Source organism: Elgaria multicarinata, chromosome 21 (assembly GCF_023053635.1).
Source record: "Elgaria multicarinata webbii isolate HBS135686 ecotype San Diego chromosome 21, rElgMul1.1.pri, whole genome shotgun sequence".
Taxonomy (NCBI): Eukaryota; Metazoa; Chordata; class Lepidosauria; order Squamata; family Anguidae; genus Elgaria; species Elgaria multicarinata.
In genome coordinates, this window is record NC_086191.1 from 8,119,975 (window position 1) to 8,139,601 (window position 19,627).

A 19,627-nucleotide genomic window follows, 5' to 3' on the forward strand; every position below is an offset into this window, starting at 1 on the left:
AGGTGCCGGACGACTGGAGGAGGGCTAACGTTGTTAAAAGGGCCAAAAGGAGGAACCTGGGAACTACAGACCAGTCAGTCTGACATCCATCCCTGGGGAAATTCTGGAGCAGATTATAAAGAAGTCAATCTGTAAACACCTTGAAATCAATGCAGTGATTACTAGAAGCCAACATGGATTTGTCAGGAACAAATCCTGTCAGACTAATTTGATCTCATTTTTTGATAGGATAACCTCCCTTGTGGACTGTGGGAATGCTGTGGATGTCATATATCTTGACTTCAGCAAAGCTTTTGACAAAGTACCACATGACATTCTGATTAACAAACTAGCTAAAAGTGGGCTAGATGGAACAACTATTAGGTGGATCCACAGTTGGCTACAGAATCGGACTCAAAGAGTACTTATCAATGGAACCTTCTCAAACTGGGGAGAGGCAACGAGTGGGGTGCCGCAGGGCTCAGTCCTGGGCCCAGTGCTCTTCAACATTTTTATTAATGATTTGGACGAGGAGGTGCAGGGAACGCTGATCAATTTTGCAGATGACACCAAATTGGGTGGGATAGCTAATACCCTGGAAGACAGAAACAAACTTCAAAGTGATCTTGATAGGCTGGGGTGCTGGGCTGAAAACAACAGAATGAAATTTAATAGGGATAAATGCCAAGTTCTACATTTAGGGAATAGAAACCAAATGCACAGTTACAAGATGGGGGACACTTGGCTCAGCAATACTACAAACGAGAAAGATCTTGGAATTGTTGTAGATCACAAGCTGAATATGAGCCAACAGTGCGATATGGCTGCAAGAAAGGCAAATGCTATTTTGGGCTGCATTAATAGAAGTATAGCTTCCAAATCACGGGAGGTACTGGTTCCTCTCTATTCGGCCCTGGTTAGGCCTCATCTAGAGTATTGCGTCCAGTTCTGGGCTCCACAATTCAAGAAGGACGCAGACAAGCTGGAGCGTGTTCAGAAGAGGGCAACCAGGATGATCAGAGGTCTAGAAACAAAGCCCTATGAAGAGAGACTGAAAGAACTGGGCATGTTTAGCCTGGAGAAGAGAAGATTGAGGGGAGACATGATAGCACTCTTCAAATACTTAAAAGGTTGTCACACAGAGGAGGGCCAGGATCTCTTCTCGATCCTCCCAGAGTGCAGGACACGGAATAACGGGCTCAAGTTAAAGGAAGCCAGATTCCGGCTGGACATCAGGAAAAACTTCCTGACTGTTAGAGCAGTGCGACGGTGGAATCAGCTACCTAGGGAGGTTGTGGGCTCTCCCACACTAGAGGCATTCAAGAGGCAGCTGGACAACCATCTGTCAGGGATGCTTTAGGGTGGATTCCTGCATTGAGCAGGGGGTTGGACTCGATGGCCTTGTAGGCCCCTTCCAACTCTGCTATTCTATGATTCTATGATTCCCCACAACCTCTCCAACAATTTGCTGAATGCTAATTATTTATCTTATTCAATCTAACCGGGGTTAGGTACCACCTCCATATAATTTTAAAGTAATTCTCTTTTATTCTCACTGACATATTTTTCAACACTCTTTGTTTCCAAAGTCCCTCCCAGCTCTGTTGTCCTATTTGTACATTCAAATCTGTCTCCCAAACCATTTTTCCTGAACTATCCGTCGACGCTTTCTCCAGCAATATTTTATATATTTCACTCATTAACCCTTTTGACGCTGATCTTTCTCCCTTATATTTTTCTCTTTTATCTACTAATTCCTCAAACTTCATCAATTCTCTACAATCTCCATTTTCTCTTACTCACTTTTTGGTCCACTGTTCTAATTGCCAATAATTTAACCAAGTTAATTTATTATCTTTTAGAACCTCTTCCATATCCTCTCTTGTCTTCATTTCTCTCAACCATTCCCTTAATTTCATTTTATTTTTATCCCTTAAAACTTTATTTAATCTACTCTTTAATTCCTCTGGGAAATTCTTTAACTTTATTACCGGTGATAAAGGGGAGCTGCTCGAGAGCAACTCCCCTTTATATTTACTCCAAATTCCCCAGTGAAACCTCAAGAGCGGGTTACCTATACTTTCAGCCCACTTTTTTCCTCCTTCCCCAAAAAATACATTTTCCAACTTCATCTCTATATTGCTTGTAGTTTTATCCTCCATCCAGTCTAAATCTCCTACTCCTATAATTGCTTCCACAATATGTCTTAACCTATTTGCTACATAATATAGGTTAATATTTGGGAGACCCATTCCTCCCTTCTTTTGGCTTAAGTACCATTTATTCTTATTTACCCTCGCATTCTTATCCCCATTACAATAATTGTTTATAATATTTTGCCAACTTTTTATCTCTAATTCTGAATTTTTTATTGGTAACATCCTAAACACAAAATTAATCTCTGCTAAAATCTTCATTTTTATTAATGCTATTCTTCCAAACCAGGATAAGTTTAATCTTTTATATTTTTCCAATTTTACTAAAATCTCTTTTTTAAGCTATTTAAATTCTCCTTCTCGAAACTCTCTAAGTTTTTTCTAATTTTAATTCCCAAGTATCTAATCTGTTCCTTAGCTCTCATTTCTATTCCCTTTCGTTCCCATTCCTTTTCTTCCTTTTTAGTATAATTAAATAACATCATCTCTGATTTTGACCAATTTATTCTTAACCCAGTAATTTCTTCAAATTCTCTCAATTGCTGTTTAATTCTTTCCATCTTTCTTATTGGGTTCTTTATAGTTAGTAAAGTATCGTCCGCAAACCTATTCAATTTTTTTTTTTTTTTTTGTACCACCAATTCCTTCTATCTCCCCATCACATTTCCTCTGTTCTAATATCACACTGCCATCTATCCATTGCACCATCTCTTGATCAAAATGTTTGAGCGGCTTCCTCCTGAAATGGCGTTCCTCTCTGTGTATGTGTAGTTGGAGGAGGGGCGTTCTGCAATTTGTGGCTCACCAGGATTGCACTCTCTCCCCCCCTTAATACTCCTACAGTATTCAATTAAACATTAAAAAAGTTTGCATGGAACCATAGAATCATAGAATAGTAGAGTTGGAAGTGGCCTCTAAGGCCATCGAGTCCAATCCCCTGCTCAATGCAGGAATCCACCTTAAAGCATGCTTGACACATGGTTGTCCAGCTGCCTCTTGAAGGCCTCTAGTGTGGGAGAGCCCACAACCTCCCTAGGTAACTGGTTCCATTGTCATACTGCTCTAACAATCAGGATGTTTTTCCTGATGTCCAGCCAGAATCTGGTTTCCTGTCACTTGAGCCCATTATTCCGTGTCCTGCACTCTGGGATGATCGAAAAGTGCTGTTAAGTGAACCAATTAAGTGCTGCAAAGGTGGGGCCCAACGCTTTCAGAAACGCATGTGAGCTCTTGTGAAATATTTAAAGCTGTGTGTCGTGGTGGGACGGGATTGGCGTTACATTGTCTCTTGCTTTCCCCAGAATTCCCTCCGTCTGCTAGGTGTTTGATTGGTCAAGCAAGAAGTTCTGCTTTGGAACCTCTAGGATCACAGGCAGCAGGTCTCTGAAGCCTGAAACCACAGTGAGAGACGGATCGTGCCCTTTTGTCCTGCTTGTGAGCTTCCCAGTAGCACTAGCATCTCTTTAAGAAGATGGTGGTCTGGACCTGCTCATAGGATAGATGCCTTATCCTAGGGTGACCCTGTGAAAAGGAGGACAGGGCTCCTGTATCTTTAACAGTGGTATTGAAAAGGGAATTTCAGCAGATGTCATTTGTATATATGGGGAACCTGGTGAAATTTCCTCTTCATCACAACAGTTAAAGCTGCAGGTGCCCTGCCCTCTTTTAAATCTGGTCACTCTAGTATAGCTCCTGCACCTTTAACAGTTATGATGAAGAGGGAATTTCACCAGTTTCCCCATATATACAAATGACACCTGCTGAAATTCCCCTTTCAATACTGCTGTTAAAGATACAGGAGCCCGGTCCTCCTTTTCATAGGGTCACCCTACTTATCCTGGGTCAGACCCTTGTTCCATTTCCATCAGGAGATCCAGGCACTAGTCCCCACTCGGCCATGGAAGCCCACTGGGTGACTTTGGGCCAGTCACAGACTCTCAGCCCAACCCACCTCACAGGGTTGTCGTTGTGAGGATAGCATGGAGAGGAGGAGGATTATGTACTCTGCCTTGGGTTCCACGGAGGAAAAAAGGCAGGATGTAAATGTAATAAATAAATAAATAAATTGGTTGTCTATAAATGCAATAAATAAATTAATATGTACATGTAAAGGGAGGTGTAGGACAGTCTGTCCAGTTGGCTCCATCTACCATGATACCTTTGCTAGGCCTACTGTAACTTTGCCTTCCACCCGCCGGCCCCCACCTCTGAAGAAAGAAACCAAAAGAAAACATCCATCTTTGGAACTTTGGAAGAAAGTTTTATTTTGACAAATTGGCCTGACCCACAGGTATGGAAGAGAACAGGGTTGAGGGGTCATTGATGAAGCTGTGTTGATTGGCACAACGAGCTGGCTTCACTCTTGGGGCTTAGTTGTGGGCGTGTCCCTCATGGCCTTCTTCATCAATGGGTTCATTGGAAGTAATTAGCACCCTGATGAGTAAGGCTGTGAATTCTTCAAAGCTGACCACGCCATTTTTGTTCTTGTCCAGATCATTGAACATTTCATCAATGGCCTTTGGGTTCTTTTTATCCTGTTGCTGAAATAAAAACATTGCAAAGAAAGGGTGGCTACAGGCATTATGATGCTGTCCCCACCACATTAGAATTCCAACCCCCATCCCTGGACATTTCAAAGGCAGGATTTGGGGCAAGGGTTCCCAAATGTTTTTGGCCAATGGGCACATTGCAATTTTGAGAGGTGGTCGTTGGTGTTCCCACAAAAATGGCTATTCCTGGAGGTGCATGCCCATTCTCAAAATGGCAGCCATGGGAAGACCCATTTCCAAGAAGGACTAGAAAAGGATCTTACCCCAGAATCTATGTACAAGGCAGAGAGGGAAGCTGAGATGCCAAGACCACTCTTTTTAACCCCGGGTTCCCCCCACATCACAGAGAACAATTACACCAAGCTTAAAATCTCTTCACTGGCTGCCAATTAGTTTCCGGGCGAAGTATAAAGTGTTGGTTATCACCTTTCAAGCCCTACATGGTTTGGGTCTAGGTTACCTGCGGGATCGCCTTCTCCCATACAATCCGCCTTGCACACTCAAGTCCTCTGGGAAGGGTTTACTCCAACTAGCCACAACTAGGCTGGCAAATGTTACCCAGAGGACCTTTTCTTCTGCTGCCCCAGACTGTGGAAGGGCCTGCAGGAGGAGATTCGTCAGCTTAATGCTCTGTCTGAATTTAAGACCGCTGTGAAGACTAGTCTCTTCCGGCAGGCCTACCCAGATGAATTTTAAACCTTAGATTTTTAAGATGTTGTGATTGTTATTTTAATATTGTATTGGTTTTATATGCTCTTTTAACTAATTTATTATTGTTATTATTATTATTATTATTATTATTATTATTATTATCATCATCATCATCAAAGTGATGAGGCTTGGAGTCAAGCAATGAGGCCCCCAAAATGATCAAGCTCCAATTAAAACAATTCACATTTAAATGGAACAAGGGCCATTTCTGAGGTCATATTGGGGCCTATAACTCCCATAATTCCAAGTCAGCCTGGTCAATGGCTGAGGATTATGGGAGTTGTTGTCCAAGTTATCTGCAGGAAGCCAGGGCCAGATCTACGCCAAGCAGGAGACGGCACTTTGAAAACATTTTGAAAACTGTGCACGGAGTGTGTCCTGGGTCATTGATGAAGGTATGTTGATTGGCACAACGAGCTGGCTTCACTCTTGGGGCTTAGTTGTGGAAGTGTCCCTCATGGCCTTCTTCATCATTGGGTTCATTGGAAGTAATTAGCACCCTGCTGAGTAAGGTTAGGTATTCTTCAAAGCTGACCTCGCCATTTTTGTTCTTGTCCAGATCATTGAACATTTCATCAATGGCCTTTGGGTTGTTTTTATCCTGTTGTTGAAATAAAAACTGAGATGCCAAGACCACTCTTTTTAACCCCCGGTTTCCCCCCACAACACCTGCATCACAGAGAACAATTACACCAACTTTAAAATCTCTTCACTGGCTGCCAATTAGTTTCCGGGTGAAGTATAAAGTGTTGGTTATCAGCTTTCAAGGCCTACATGGTTTGGGTCTAGGTTACCTGCGGGATCGCCTTCTCCCATACAATCCGCCTTGCACACTCAGGTCCTCTGGGAAGGGTTTACTCCAACTAGCCACAACTAGGCTGGCAAATGTTACCCAGAGGACCTTTTCTTCTGCTGCCCCAGACTGTGGAAGGGCCTGCAGGAGGAGATTCGTCAGCTTAATGCTCTGTCTGAATTTAAGACAGCTGTGAAGACTAGTCTCTTCCGGCAGGCCTACCCAGATGAATTTTAAACCTTAGAATTTTAAGATGTTGTGATTGTTATTTTAATATTGTATTGGTTTTATATGCTCTTTTAACTAATTTTATGTATTATATTTTATTTGGCATTGTTCCCCGCCTTGAGCCAGAGGGAGGGGCAGGTAGTAAATACATAAATTTACTATTATTGTTATTATCATCATCATCATCATCAAAGTGATGAGGCTTGGAGTCAAGCAATGAGGCCCCCAAAATGATCAAGCTCCAATTAAAACAATTCACATTTAAATGGAACAAGGGCCATTTCTGAGGTCGTATTGGGGCCTATAACTCCCATAATTCCAAGTCAGCATGGTCAATGGCTGAGGATTATGGGAGTTGTTGTCCAAGTTATCTGCAGGAAGCCAGGGCCAGATCTACGCCAAGCAGGAGACGGCACTTTGAAAACATTTTGAAGTGTGTCCTGGGCCCCAACCATCGTCACTACTGTTATAAATCATTTTAAGGCAGTAGTGTAGATCCTGCCCAGGATTCCTCCTCTGAGTGTAAACCAAATGGCTGCCATTCGTCCATTTTTTCTCCCATGCTCTACCCAAAGAGCCTTCCTCGGGAACGATCAGCCTGCTCTACACCCAGCTCTCACCTTCAGGAAGTTTGGAAGCTCCTTTTTCATCAGCTCAGCCATCTCCTTTTCGCTGAGGGTGTCAAAATGCCCATCACGCACAGAATATTGGTGGAAAACGTTTATGATAGTCTCAAGGGCTGCTTCCAGTTGGGTTTGAGACATCTTGAGTTGGCTGCTGACCTATAAGAAGCAAATCAGCATCCAGTTCAGTTGCAGAGGGGAGGCGGAAGGGGAATTCTATGCTACAAAGATGGGCTCCTCGCCTCTCATGAAGAACGTGAAGTGGGTCTTTGGTTCTTCCACTGATACAATGCTGAAAACGCAGGGCAACAGCACCCTCCCACCCAGTTCCCCAGCAACTGGAGTATTTAGGCTGACTTTATGAACCAAATGCTGGACTAGATGGACCTTTGGTTTGATCCAGCATGGCTCCTCTTATGTTCTTCTGTAGCATGATCAACAAACAATAGTGGAAACAATTTAAGTGGAAAACTGCCCAGGAGTTTTCAAAAGAGGATACTGTTCTAAAATGATTAAACTGGTGAAAAAGGAAGTTGCCAGTCCCATCCTGCCTTTATACAAATCTATGGTGCGACCACACTTAGAATACTGTGTCCAGCTCTGGTCACCGTACCTAAAAAAAAAAGATATTATCTTGCTGGGGAAAGTGGAGAAAAGGGGAACTCAAATGATCAAGGGGCTGGAGCATCTCCCCTATGTTTTGTTGTTTATTCATTCAGTCTTTTCCAACTGTTCGTGACTTCATGGACCAGCCCACGCCAGAGCTTTCTGTCGGCCATCGCCACCCCTGGCTCCCCCAAGGTCAAGTCTGTCACCTCCAGAATATCATCCATCCATCTTGCCCGTGGTCGGCCCCTCTTCCTTTTGCCTTCCACTTTCCCTAGCATCAGCCTCTTCTCCAGGATATCCTGTCTTCTCATGATGTGGCCAAAGTACTTCAGTTTTGCCTTTAATACCCTTCCCTCAAGTGAGCAGTCTGGCGTTATTTCCTGGAGTATGGACTGGTTTGATCTTCTTGCAATCCAAGGCACTCTCAGCATTTTCCTCCAACACCACAGTTCAAAAGCATCTATCTTCCTTCACTCAGCTTTCCTTATGTTCCAGCTCTCGCGGCCATAGCTTACTACGGGGAATACCATTGCTGTAACTATGCGGACCTTTGTTGTCAGTGTGGTGTCTCTGCTCTTAACTATTTTATCAAGATTTGTCATTGCTCACTTGACTCAAATGTCTTATTTCTTAAGGGACTGGCATAAGACAATGAGCTGACATGCTCTTGCAGTACAATATCCCAGATTCTCTGTTTGACAGCTGCTTTGGCATTTGAATAGCCTAAAGCTATTAAAGCATTGGGAGAAAATCCCAATAGAGATAACTCCTTACCCAAATACTTTTTCCATTTCGATTGAAAGGAGTCCAACAATATCAAAGGCGCCAACCCAACTGGTAAGAATGTAAGTTTCAACCAATAATTTATCATATGCAATTTAGTACGGGCTTCAATGGGAATTAGACCAGCCTCTAGCCTCAAAGCAGCATTGGACACACAATGAGGTATTGAAAATATAGTTCTTAGAAACTTGGTCTGAATGATTTCTAAAGGGCGGAGGTTATAATAGGTGTACAGCTGAGATCCATATAGCATTTGGGCAATAGTTTTAGCCACAAACACTTGGATCGCGGAAGGGATATGTTGCCCGCCTTTAGTATAAAAAAATCTTATCAGTGCTGCAGTGCTCCTTCGTGCATTTGTCACCACATGATTTATATGAGTGAGCCATGATCCTGACGCATGGAACATCATTCCCAAATATTTATAGCTAGCAACCTGCTCAATAGGATTTTCATTAATCATCCATTTATGTTTTATTTTCCTCCTGCCAAAGACCACCACCTTGGTCTTTGAATAATTAATTGTTAGTAGCTCTTCATTACAATATAAATGCAAAGCCCTCATTAAGCGTCTTAACCCAATACTGGTTAGAGATAACAGCACAGCGTCATCAGCATATAAAAGAATTGATAAAAAGCGATTGTTCAGCTTAGGTGGATGGAAGTCGGGGTTTGATAGTCTCTTCACTATTGAGTTAATATAAAAATTAAACAAGGTTGGGGCCAAAATACACCCCTGTTTAACTCCATTAGATGTTGGGACAGGTCTTGACAAAACCCCTTCCTTGTTACAATTTACTCGAAGCCTGGTGTTTTCACGCAGACGCCGCATAAGCAGCAATAATCTTCTGTCAATATTGGTGTTCTCAAATTTGGCCTATAATTTATCTCTAGGAATAGAGTCAAATGCTGACTTAAAGTCGATAAATACAGAGAAAAGGGCACCAGCTTTAGGAGAGGCATATTTATCAACTAAATGTTGAAGAACAAAACCTTGATCTGTTGTTGATCTCCCTGTTCTAAATCCTGCTTGTTCTTCTTCAATAATATTTTCTGCATATAGCCAATCCTCTAATTTATCAAGCAGATGGCGAGCATATAGTTTGCTAATAATACTCAGCAAACTAATAGGTCTGTAATTGGCTGGGTCAGATCTATTCCCTTTTTTATAAACTGGGATGATAATAGCTAATCCCCAATCATCTGGGATACATGCTGTATGATCTATCCATGTGAATAAGGAAGCTAAAACAGGTGCCCACCAGTCAAGGTTGGCCTTTAATAGTTCTGCAGGAATATTACCAGGACCTGGCGCTTTACCTAATTTTAGTTGATGTACCAAATTGGTAATTTCAGAGATAGATACGTGTGCCCAATCCACCGTACCTTCTAGACTCCCCTGAGGTCCCTAGAGATTCCCATTATTCGCTGCATAGATACTCATGAAATGTGACTCCCATACAGTGGGAAGAATACAAGAGTCAAGTTTGACTGTGTTGCTATGCATGCCGCCGGCAATTATTCTCCAGAAAGCAACTGAATCATTCTTTTTAGATGCCATTATTAAACTCTGCCACATATCTTTCTGTGCCTGGTACTTTTTCTTTTTAATTAGAGCTTTATATTTCCTTTTCATCCCAAACCATTCATCAGGGATCCTTGTCAAATTCTGATCTCTGTATGATCTATATTTAGCCACTAGACTATTTTTCGCCTCTCTGCATTCCCTGTCGAACCAAGATTTCGAAGCAAAGGTTGGATTTCTCCTTACATGTTTATATGTCAGAGAAATCTGTAAGGAGTGAATTAACTCCTCATAAGTCTTTAGAATGGTTTCAATGGAATCAGCTGTTCTGATAGAGGAGCCAAGGTGTAAATAGGGCTCAGTCTTAAGTAGTCTGTCGCCCTCCGTATTCCCATTAACAAGGATCAGATCTAAATTATTAATCATGTTCAAAAGGCAAAAGCCAGCATAATTACAGCCATGATCCTTGGAGTATCTGTTTAAAAATAGGTGACCAGGATCAGGTTCAGGGGGCATCATATGAAAACGTGAAAAAAGAGCTTCATCATTTTCACCTGTCCTGGCATTAAAATCACCAGCAACAATAATCGAGGCTTCAGGATAAAGCAGTAGCAAACTATTAATATAATTCTCCAATTTATGCCACATCATTCTAATTTGTGATTGTGATCGATAAGGGGGTAGGTAGACATTGATAATCAGAAGAACATTTAAACCAAATTTAATTATCAAAGCAGTGGCAAATTGAGAAAGAGGCTTTACATTAGTAATAGAGGCGTATAACTTGGTTGAAACAAAGATACCCAGTCCACCTTTGTAACGACCGCCTCTTTCACTCGGGGTTGATTTAAGAATAAAGGATCTAAAACCATCCAAAGACAACTCCTCCTGGGACCATGTCTCTTGGAATAGGAGTATATCAAATTTAGTAACATACTCTACAAATGTCAAATCTCTGACTTTGGTAGACCAGCCAGCTATGTTCCAAGGTAGTAACTGGATAACATTGACAGATCCAGTTGTAAAATTATCAGCCCTGTCATCTTTCATAATAGCCACTTCTAAATAAGTTTGGGAATATTCCTTGGTCCCAAGTCAGTATTTATTTTGCCTAACTGATCTACCACACCAAGATTCACCCCACTGATCATAATTAGCTTCCTTAGCATATGCCTGGGTGGGGTCACCATTAAACCATGCACTTGTAAGGGCCAGCCTCCTCTTTTGTCTCTCGTTCACAGTGTCCACCCCATTTCTATACCCTCTTCGCTTCCTCCCATTAAACGTATGTGACCTGTTTCTATCTCTAATCAACACTGGAATTTGATTACCTTGATCATTTCTCATGCTGTCTGAGTCAAATTTAATATTGGATACAACAGGTATTCTGCCTTCCGGGGAACCTGTTCCTTGTGCTGCAGAGTATAACTCCTGTCTGTTGAAGTCTGGTCCGTCTAAGTTTGGCTTACTTGTTACATTTGAAGGGGCAGTCACTTGTGTCATCCCTATCACTGTTTTGCTATATGATTTATCTTTCTCTAATATCAAATCCCTAGTTATTCCTTCTCTTGATTTTGGTTTATTTTGGTCACCTTTTTCTCTTTTATTAGCATCCTCTATATCTAGCAACTTAAAAAGGGGCTTAAAATTCAAGCTGCTTCCTTTTTTCCCCATTTTATTTGTGCCACCCTTATTCCCAGTTTTACTATTATTAGTTTGTTTATTCAATGTGATATTAATAGGATTAGGTTTCTTATTATACGCTTTGCCTTTTTTGCTAACTTTGGATTTTGCCTTATCTACTCTGACAGTCTCTTGAGGTGATTTGGCTTCAACTTCATCAATGGGAGGGTACTGGTCACTGGCCAAATCTTGTTTATCTTGATTGGTTGAAATTAATTTTAAAGGATCCCAGGTGTTTTGTCCTAGACATAGCAATAATTCCTCATGTAATAAACTAGCAATTCTTTTAGCTATATTAGGTGATAAATTATAATAATCGTCTTTATCTGAGCAAAATAAGGGATTTTCTTTCGTTCTTTGGATCTGTCGTTCCACTTGTTGAAGATGGTCTCTCTCCTTCAGTAGTCCCATCATTACAGTCAATAATTCTTTTATTTCCTTCACTAAATCCCTAATTTCCAATAGAACATCAGAGGGTGAGAGTTTGGTCTCATCCATTGTAGGCACAGCTATATCAGGGAAGGGATACATTTCAGGCTGTGAACTCTTAATGGTATTTGTGTCCCTGGGTTGGTGTTTGTTCTGAGTCTTCCAAAACCCTTTACTTATATTAATCCCTTCAGATATCTCAAATGGGATAGCAGGAGATGGCAAAAAATCCTCCTTTCTTAATTTGCCAAAATCCACATTCAAGGAACTATTTAGTTGGCTACTGTCCAAAATCTGTTCCTCACTCAATAATGTATCTGATAGGTCAATAAGGAAGTTTGGTTGCATCTCTATAGAAACCTCCTGCTTGTACTTCGACTTAAGGGAGAGAATTTTTGGCTTCTTAGTAAAATCAGTTATCTTTGTTTGTTTTGTTCCTATACTGGCTTTTCCATATCTTCTGAGCATATTGTCTCCACAATTACAATTTCTGCTGGCATCCATAGGAAGTGATAGAGATGACAGAGCACTAATATTCATTTCTAAAGGAAGACGTTCCTCCAGTAGCCCTGGGCACCAATTGTTCCTTTTAAATTCAGTCATAGGAGTTATAGACAACGGTGTGGTCCTCTGTATCTGCTGTAAAACCGGCGGAGATAATGTTATGTCCAGAATTTCCCCGTCATTAGAGAAAGGCAATTCCATTATGCTCCTAATTTAAATTAGCTCTGCCCGCTCTTCCTGCTGTATCAGGGCTGCAGCTTCTCCTTACCGCCGTGTGTCTTCACAGTCAGCAGCTTCAATAGATAACACCATCAGATCAAGCACTGTTTGTAGAATGTTTCCCAACAGTGGGGGAGAGGAATGCAGAGGAGTCTGACAACTCCGAGCTGAGCAATTAAACAAATTCTAGAGGCTAGCTTTCCTCATGTAAAAAGCACTAATAATAATGCCAAGATAAAATCGAACTTCAAACAATAGGGTAAAAGAATAAATAAATGAATTAAGATAAAAAGAGTAAAATTAGGCGAGCTAACAGACTGCGTGTGTGCTGCCTCGCCCAACCGGAACCGGAACCGCACACTAAGTAGAAAATCCTGGGGAACATGGGTAAGAGGGCACCGTTGTGCCATGTTCTTCTTTGTTGGTCCCTGGTCAACAGCTGGTTGGCCTCTATGTGAACAGAACGCTGGACTAGATGGACCATCGGACTGATCCAGCAGGGCATTTCTTACGTTCTTAACAGAATTTGAGATTGGAAAATTGAGAAACTGAGACAATGCTTAAATAGCCAGAATTATCCATCTGTCCAAATGCAGAGGACTTTACTGTCGATGCAATAAAACCATAAAAAGAGAGAGTGGAGAAATAAGCTTCCTACCATCCAATCTAGTGAGAATGATGTTTTTAAGAAAGCATGAATGGAAAGTAAGTTGGAAGGAACTCAGGAAAAAATTAATTGTGCCACCAGAAAACTGACCTTGGTCAGAACCAACCTTTCTTGGTCAGAAAGGTAGAGAGGATGCAAGAGCTATGAATGTCCCATCTTTTATAACCCATTGGTCTTTCTGTACCTCACCTAATGTTGGTCCTTCAAGGACTCTCCACCCTCAATTTTTTCTTCAGGTTTATTTTTGACATGGAATGTCTGCTAGGTTGGGTTCAGCTTGTCTTTCTACATCATCTTCTTTGTGTGTTTATGGATGAGAGGTGCATGATCAATAGATCTGTCATTCCTCACCCATGGCATTGTTCCCCCTCCCCAAAAAAAGTAGATTTGAGTAGTACAGTCTCCTACCCATTACTTTCCACATTGTTGTCGCAAAATTTCCTAACAGACAGAATGTTAGGAATGTTATCCAACACATCAACATTTATCACACGAGCCTAGTGCCATGACAGAGGATCTTCCATCCTTTTTCCAATATGAGGACAACACAAGAAGGCACCGAAACATTTTGTACACGTACCTCAGTTGAGATCCAAAAGAGAGCGAGAACGATCTGAGATGTGTTGAAGAGAGCCCTGACGGTCGTGTCACTTATATTCTCTCCGTCTCTCCACAGACTTGCTTCCATCCATCCCTGCCTGATGCAATTCTGCCACACCCAGCACAGCCTGGGCACAGGGAGGCCTTTCTGTATGGAGAGCTCACCCCTCCCAGCTTCATTATTTCTCTACAATCTCCATTTTCTCTTACCCACTTTTTAGTCCACTGTTCTAATTGCCAATAATTTAACCAAGTTAATTTTTTATCTTTTAAAACCTCTTCCATATCCTTTCTTGTATTCATTCCCCTTAACCATTCATTCCTCTTAACCATTCCCTTAATTTCATTTTATTTTTTTATTTTTTTCTATCAAAACTTTACCTAATCTACTCTTTAATTCCTCCGGGAAATTTGTTAACATTATTACCGGTGACAAAGGGGAGTTGCTGGGCACAAGGAGACCTTTCTGTATGGAGAGCTCACCCCTCCCAGCCTCCTCTCTGTTTATTTATTTATTTATTTATTTATTTATTACATTTTTATACCGCCCAATAGCCGAAGCTCTCTGGGCGGTTCACAAAAATTAAAACCACAATAAAACACCCAACAGGTTAAAACACAATTACGAAATGCAGTATAAAAAGCACAACCAGGATAAAACCACACAGCAAAGTTGATGTAAGATTAAAATACAGAGTTAAAACAGTAAAATTTAAATTTAAGTTAAAATTAAGTGTTAAAATACTGAGTGAATAAAAAGGTCTTCAGCTGGCGACGAAAGCAGTACAGTGTATCATAGAATCATAGAACAGCAGAGTTGGAAGGGGCCTACAAGGCCATCGAGTCCAACCCCCTGCTCAATGCAGGAATCCACCCTAGAGTATCCCTGACAGATGGTTGTCCAGCTGCCTCTTGAATGCCTCTAGTGTGGGAGAGCCCACAACCTCCCTAGGTAGCTGATTCCACCGTCGCACTGCTCTAACAGTCAGGAAGTTTTTCCTGATGTCCAGCCGGAATCTGGCTTCCTTTAACTTGAGCCCGTTATTCCGTGTCCTGCACTCTGGGAGGATCGAGAAGAGATCCTGGCCCTCCTCTGTGTGACAACCTTTTAAGTATTTGAAGAGTGCTCTCATGTCTCCCCTCAATCTTCTCTTCTCCAGGCTAAACATGCCCAGTTCTTTCAGTCTCTCTTCATAGGGCTTTGTTTCTAGACCTCTGATCATCCTGGTTGCCCTCTTCTGAACACGCTCCAGCTTGTCTGCGTCCTTCTTGAATTGTGGAGCCCAGAACTGGACGCAATACTCTAGATGAAGCCTAACCAGGGCCGAATAGAGAGAAACCAGTACCTCACGTGATTTGGAAGCTATACTTCTATTAATGCAGCCCAAAATAGCATTTGCCTTTCTTGCAGCCATATCGCACTGTTGGCTCATATTCAGCTTGTGATCTACAACAATTCCAAGATCTTTCTCGTATGTAGTATTGCTGAGCCAAGTGTCCCCCATCTTGTAACTGTGCATTTGGTTTCTATTCCCTAAATGTAGAACTTGGCATTTATCCCTATTAAATTTCATTCTGTTGTTTTCAGCCCTGCACTCCAGCCTATCAAGATCACTTTGAAGTTTGTTTCTGTCTTCCAGGGTATTAGCTATCCCACCCAATTTGGTGTCATCTGCAAATTTGATCAGCGTTCCCTGCACCTCCTCATCCAAATCATTCATAAAAATGTTGAAGAGCACTGGGCCCAGGACTGAGCCCTGCGGCACCCCACTCGTTGCCTCTCCCCAGTTTGAGAAGGTTCCATTGATAAGTACTCTTTGAGTCCGATTCTGTAGCCAACTGTGAATCCACCTAATAGTTGTTCCATCTAGCCCACTTTTAGCTAGTTTGTTAATCAGAATGTCATGTGGTACTTTGTCAAAAGCTTTGCTGAAGTCAAGATATATGACATCCACAGCATTCCCACAGTCCACAAGGGAGGTTATCCTATCAAAAAATGAGATCAAATTAGTCTGACAGGATTTGTTCCTGACAAATCCATGTTGGCTTCTAGTAATCACTGCATTGATTTCAAGGTGTTTACAGATTGACTTCTTTATAATCTGCTCCAGAATTTTCCCAGGGATGGATGTCAGACTGACTGGTCTGTAGTTCCCAGGTTCCTCCTTTTGGCCCTTTTTGAAGATAGGGACAACGTTAGCCCTCCTCCAGTCGTCCGGCACCTCACCCGTCTTCCATGATTTTGCAAAGATAATAGACAAAGGTTCTGAGAGTTCTTCCGCTAGCTCCTTCATTACTCTTGGATGCAGTTCATCGGGCCCTGGGGATTTGAACTCATTCAAGGAAATTAGGTGTTCTTTGACCATTTGTTTATCAATCTCAAACTGCAATCCTGCCCCTCAACTTCTGCTTCACTTTTTCCAGGGGGGTCATAGACCCGCTTTTGGGAGAAGACCGAGGCAAAGTAGGAATTGAGCACTTCAGCCTTTTGTTTGTCGTCTGTTATCAATTTGCCATCCTCATTAAGCAGTTGAACCACCATTTCTTTCCTCTGTCTTTTACTACTCACGTATCTGAAGAAAGCCTTTTTATTGCTTTTAGCATCCCTCGCTAATCTCAGCTCATTCACAGCTTTAGCCTTCCTGACGCCATTTCGGCACTTCTGCGCCACTTGTCTGTACTCTTGTTTTGTAGCCTGGCCTTCCTTCCACTTCCTATATGTATCCCTTTTTGTTTTCAGTTCATCAATAAGCTTTTTGTGGAGCCACATTGGTTTCCTCTGTTGTCTTCTATCTTTTCTCCTTGTTGGAATTGTTTGTAACTGTGCCTTTAAAATTTCATTTTTTAGATACTCCCACCCATCCTGCACTCCTTTTCTCATTAGGCTCCCTTGCCACGGGACCTTACTTATTATAGTTCTGAGTTTATTAAAATCAGCTTTCCTAAAATCCAGAGTACGTGTATGGCTACGCTCGACTTTTGTCTCCTTCATAATCAAGAATTCAAGTATGACGTGGTCACTTTCCCCCAGAGTTCCCGTAACTGTCACTTTATCCACTAAATCATCCCTATTGGTCAATAACAAGTCAAGGATTGCTGATCCTCTAGTTCTTTCCACCACTTTCTGTAGGAGAAAGTTATCACCCATACATGTCAGGAATTTCTTGGAAGGTCCGCTTTTGGCAGTAATAGTCTCCCAACAGATATCAGGGTAATTGAAGTCCCCCATCACTACTACATCACACTTCCTTGAAACACTGGCAATTTGTTTCTCAAAAGTTTCATCCTCGTCTTCTTCTTGATTGGGTGGTCGGTAGTAGACTCCGATTATCATATTCTTTTTATTCCTAGCCCCATTTATTTTAATCCAGACGCTCTCGACGGGGCTCCCAATCTCATCCGCCTGTATTTCTGTGCAGGGATAGGTATTTTTAACATATAGTGCAACTCCACCTCCCTTTCTATTTCTTCTGTTCTTTTTGAACAAGTTATATCCTTCAATTGCTATATTCCAGTCATGGGAGTCATCCCACCAAGTTTCAGTTATACCTATCAAGTCGTATTTGCCTTCATGTAATAAGAGTTCAAGTTCATTCTGTTTGTTTCCCATGCTCTGGGCATTAGTATAGAGTGTAGGCGCCAGGCGGACCTCTCTGGGGAGCTCGTTCCACAACCGGGGTGCCACAGCGGAGAAAGCCCTCCTCCTAGTAGCCACCTGCCTCACTTCCTTTGGCAGGGGCTCACGGAGAAGGGCCCCTGTAGATGATCTTAAGGTCCGGGTAGGTACATATGGGAGGAGGCGTTCCTTCAGATAACCTGGCCCCAAACCGTTTAGGGCTTTAAATGTCAATACCAGCACTTTGAATTGGGCCCGGACCTGGACTGGCAGCCAATGAAGCTGGAAAAGGACTGGCATAATGTGATCTCGCCGGCCAGTCCCTGTTAATAACCTTGCTGCCCTATTTTGTACCAGCTGAAGCTTCCGGACCATTTTCAAAGGCAGCCCCATATATAACGCATTGCAGTAATCCAAGCGAGAGGTTATCAGAGCATGGATAACTGTAGCTAGGCTATCTCTGTCCAGATAAGGGCGTAGTTGGTATATCAACCTAAGCTGATAAAAGGTGCTCTTTGCCACTGAGTTCACCTGTGCCTCAAGTGACAGTTCTGGATCGAAGAGCACCCCCAAACTACGGACCCGATCCTTTAGGGAGAGTGCAACCCCATCCAGGACAGGGCAGACATCACCTCGCCTGACAGATGAACCACCCGCTAACAGTACCTCCGTCTTGTCTGGATTGAGTCTCAGTTTGTTAGCCCTCATCCAGTCCATTACCGTGCCCAGGCACCGGTTCAGAACAGTCACTGCCTCACCTGGCTTTGATGAAAAGGAAAGGCTCCATCCCTGCCTGCCTGTACACAGTGTGAACTTGCTGGCATCAGGGAACTGAGTAGGAACTATTTTTATTCATGTTCTGAATTATTCATTGATTTTTAATACTCCCCACTGCAAGGCAGTGGGGAGTATTAAATAGGTTGATTTCTCTGATTCTTAATTTAGTTACATATTTCTCATAATAATAATAATAAATACTTTATTGCATATTAGCCAGGTAGGCCATTTGCATACAAACAGAATAATTGCACATCCAACTGCCAACTCACCGCACCCGAAAGAGTAATTCAATCATTAATAACATTAACATCGCAGACAGCCAGGTTGTCATATTTCTGTTAACAATTTTAACCAACATATGGTATCAACAGGATATAATTTGATCCCAAGAGGTAGTCAAGAGCTTCCTCACTTCCAGCGCCTGAAGTACAAACTTTGCAGTCCTAAATGATATATGACCCCCATCCACGACTCTCTGTGCACAAGAATTTTCAGAATGATAGCTTAACCCCCCCCCCCCCCCCAGTTATCCCCGATTCTTTCCCTCAATGCAATCCTGGGTAAGGCGGAGCAGGCCAATCCGCTACTGCTTCTACGCTCCTAATCGGAGCGGATCACACCCCTACCATCAACCCTTTCTCCACCAATATTCTATATATTTCACTCGTTAACCCTTTTGACACTATTCTTTTTCCCATATCCTTTTCTTTCTTAACTATTAATTCCTCAAACTTCGTCATTTCTCTACAATCTCCATTTTCTCTTACCCACTTTTTAGTCCACTGTTCTAATTGCCAATAATTTAACCAAGTTAATTTTTTATCTTTTAAAACCTTTTCCATATCCTCTCTTGTATTCATTCCTCTTAACCATTCCCTTAATTTCATTTTATTTTTTTCTATTAAAACTTTACCTAATCTACTCTTTAATTCCTCCGGGAAATTTGTTAACATTATTACCGGTGACAAAGTGGAGCTGCTTGGAAGCAGCTCCCCTTTATATTTACTCCAAATTTCCCAGTGAAACCTCAAGAGCGGGTTACCTATACTTTCCACCCATTTTTTTCTTCCTTCCCTAAAAAATACATTTTCCAGATTGATCTCTATATTACTTGTAGTTTTATCTTCTATCCAATCTAATTCTCCTGTTCCTATAATTGCCTCCACAATATGT

At 41.9% G+C, this 19,627-nt stretch overlaps 2 protein-coding genes across 3 annotated transcripts in view; both read right to left on the reverse strand.

The window, feature by feature from the left end:
- Nucleotides 1–5,781: 5,781 nt before the first annotated feature.
- Nucleotides 5,782–7,425, reverse strand: LOC134412203 (protein S100-A12-like). Of its 2 annotated transcripts, none has more exons than XM_063146044.1 (2): nucleotides 7,037–7,180; nucleotides 5,782–5,996 (listed from the first exon to the last, which is right to left on the reverse strand). In XM_063146044.1, the coding sequence occupies exons 1-2, from the start codon at nucleotides 7,178–7,180 to the stop codon at nucleotides 5,832–5,834; spliced, it is 309 nt and encodes a 102-aa protein (XP_063002114.1). In that variant the 3' UTR covers nucleotides 5,782–5,831. The 2 variants fall into 2 exon arrangements, 1 of the variants encoding a protein (XP_063002114.1); XR_010026399.1 differs by lacking the exon at nucleotides 7,037–7,180 and adding an exon at nucleotides 7,397–7,425 and having other exon boundaries at nucleotides 5,923–5,996.
- A 2,717-nt stretch (nucleotides 7,426–10,142) lies between these two features.
- The window catches only part of SLC27A3 (solute carrier family 27 member 3), a 270,600-nt gene continuing 261,115 nt past the window's right edge, over nucleotides 10,143–19,627 (reverse strand). The window contains exon 11 of the mRNA XM_063146252.1: nucleotides 10,143–10,158. The gene's annotated coding sequence lies outside the window, so the exon portion shown is untranslated. The remainder of the gene's footprint in view (nucleotides 10,159–19,627) is intronic.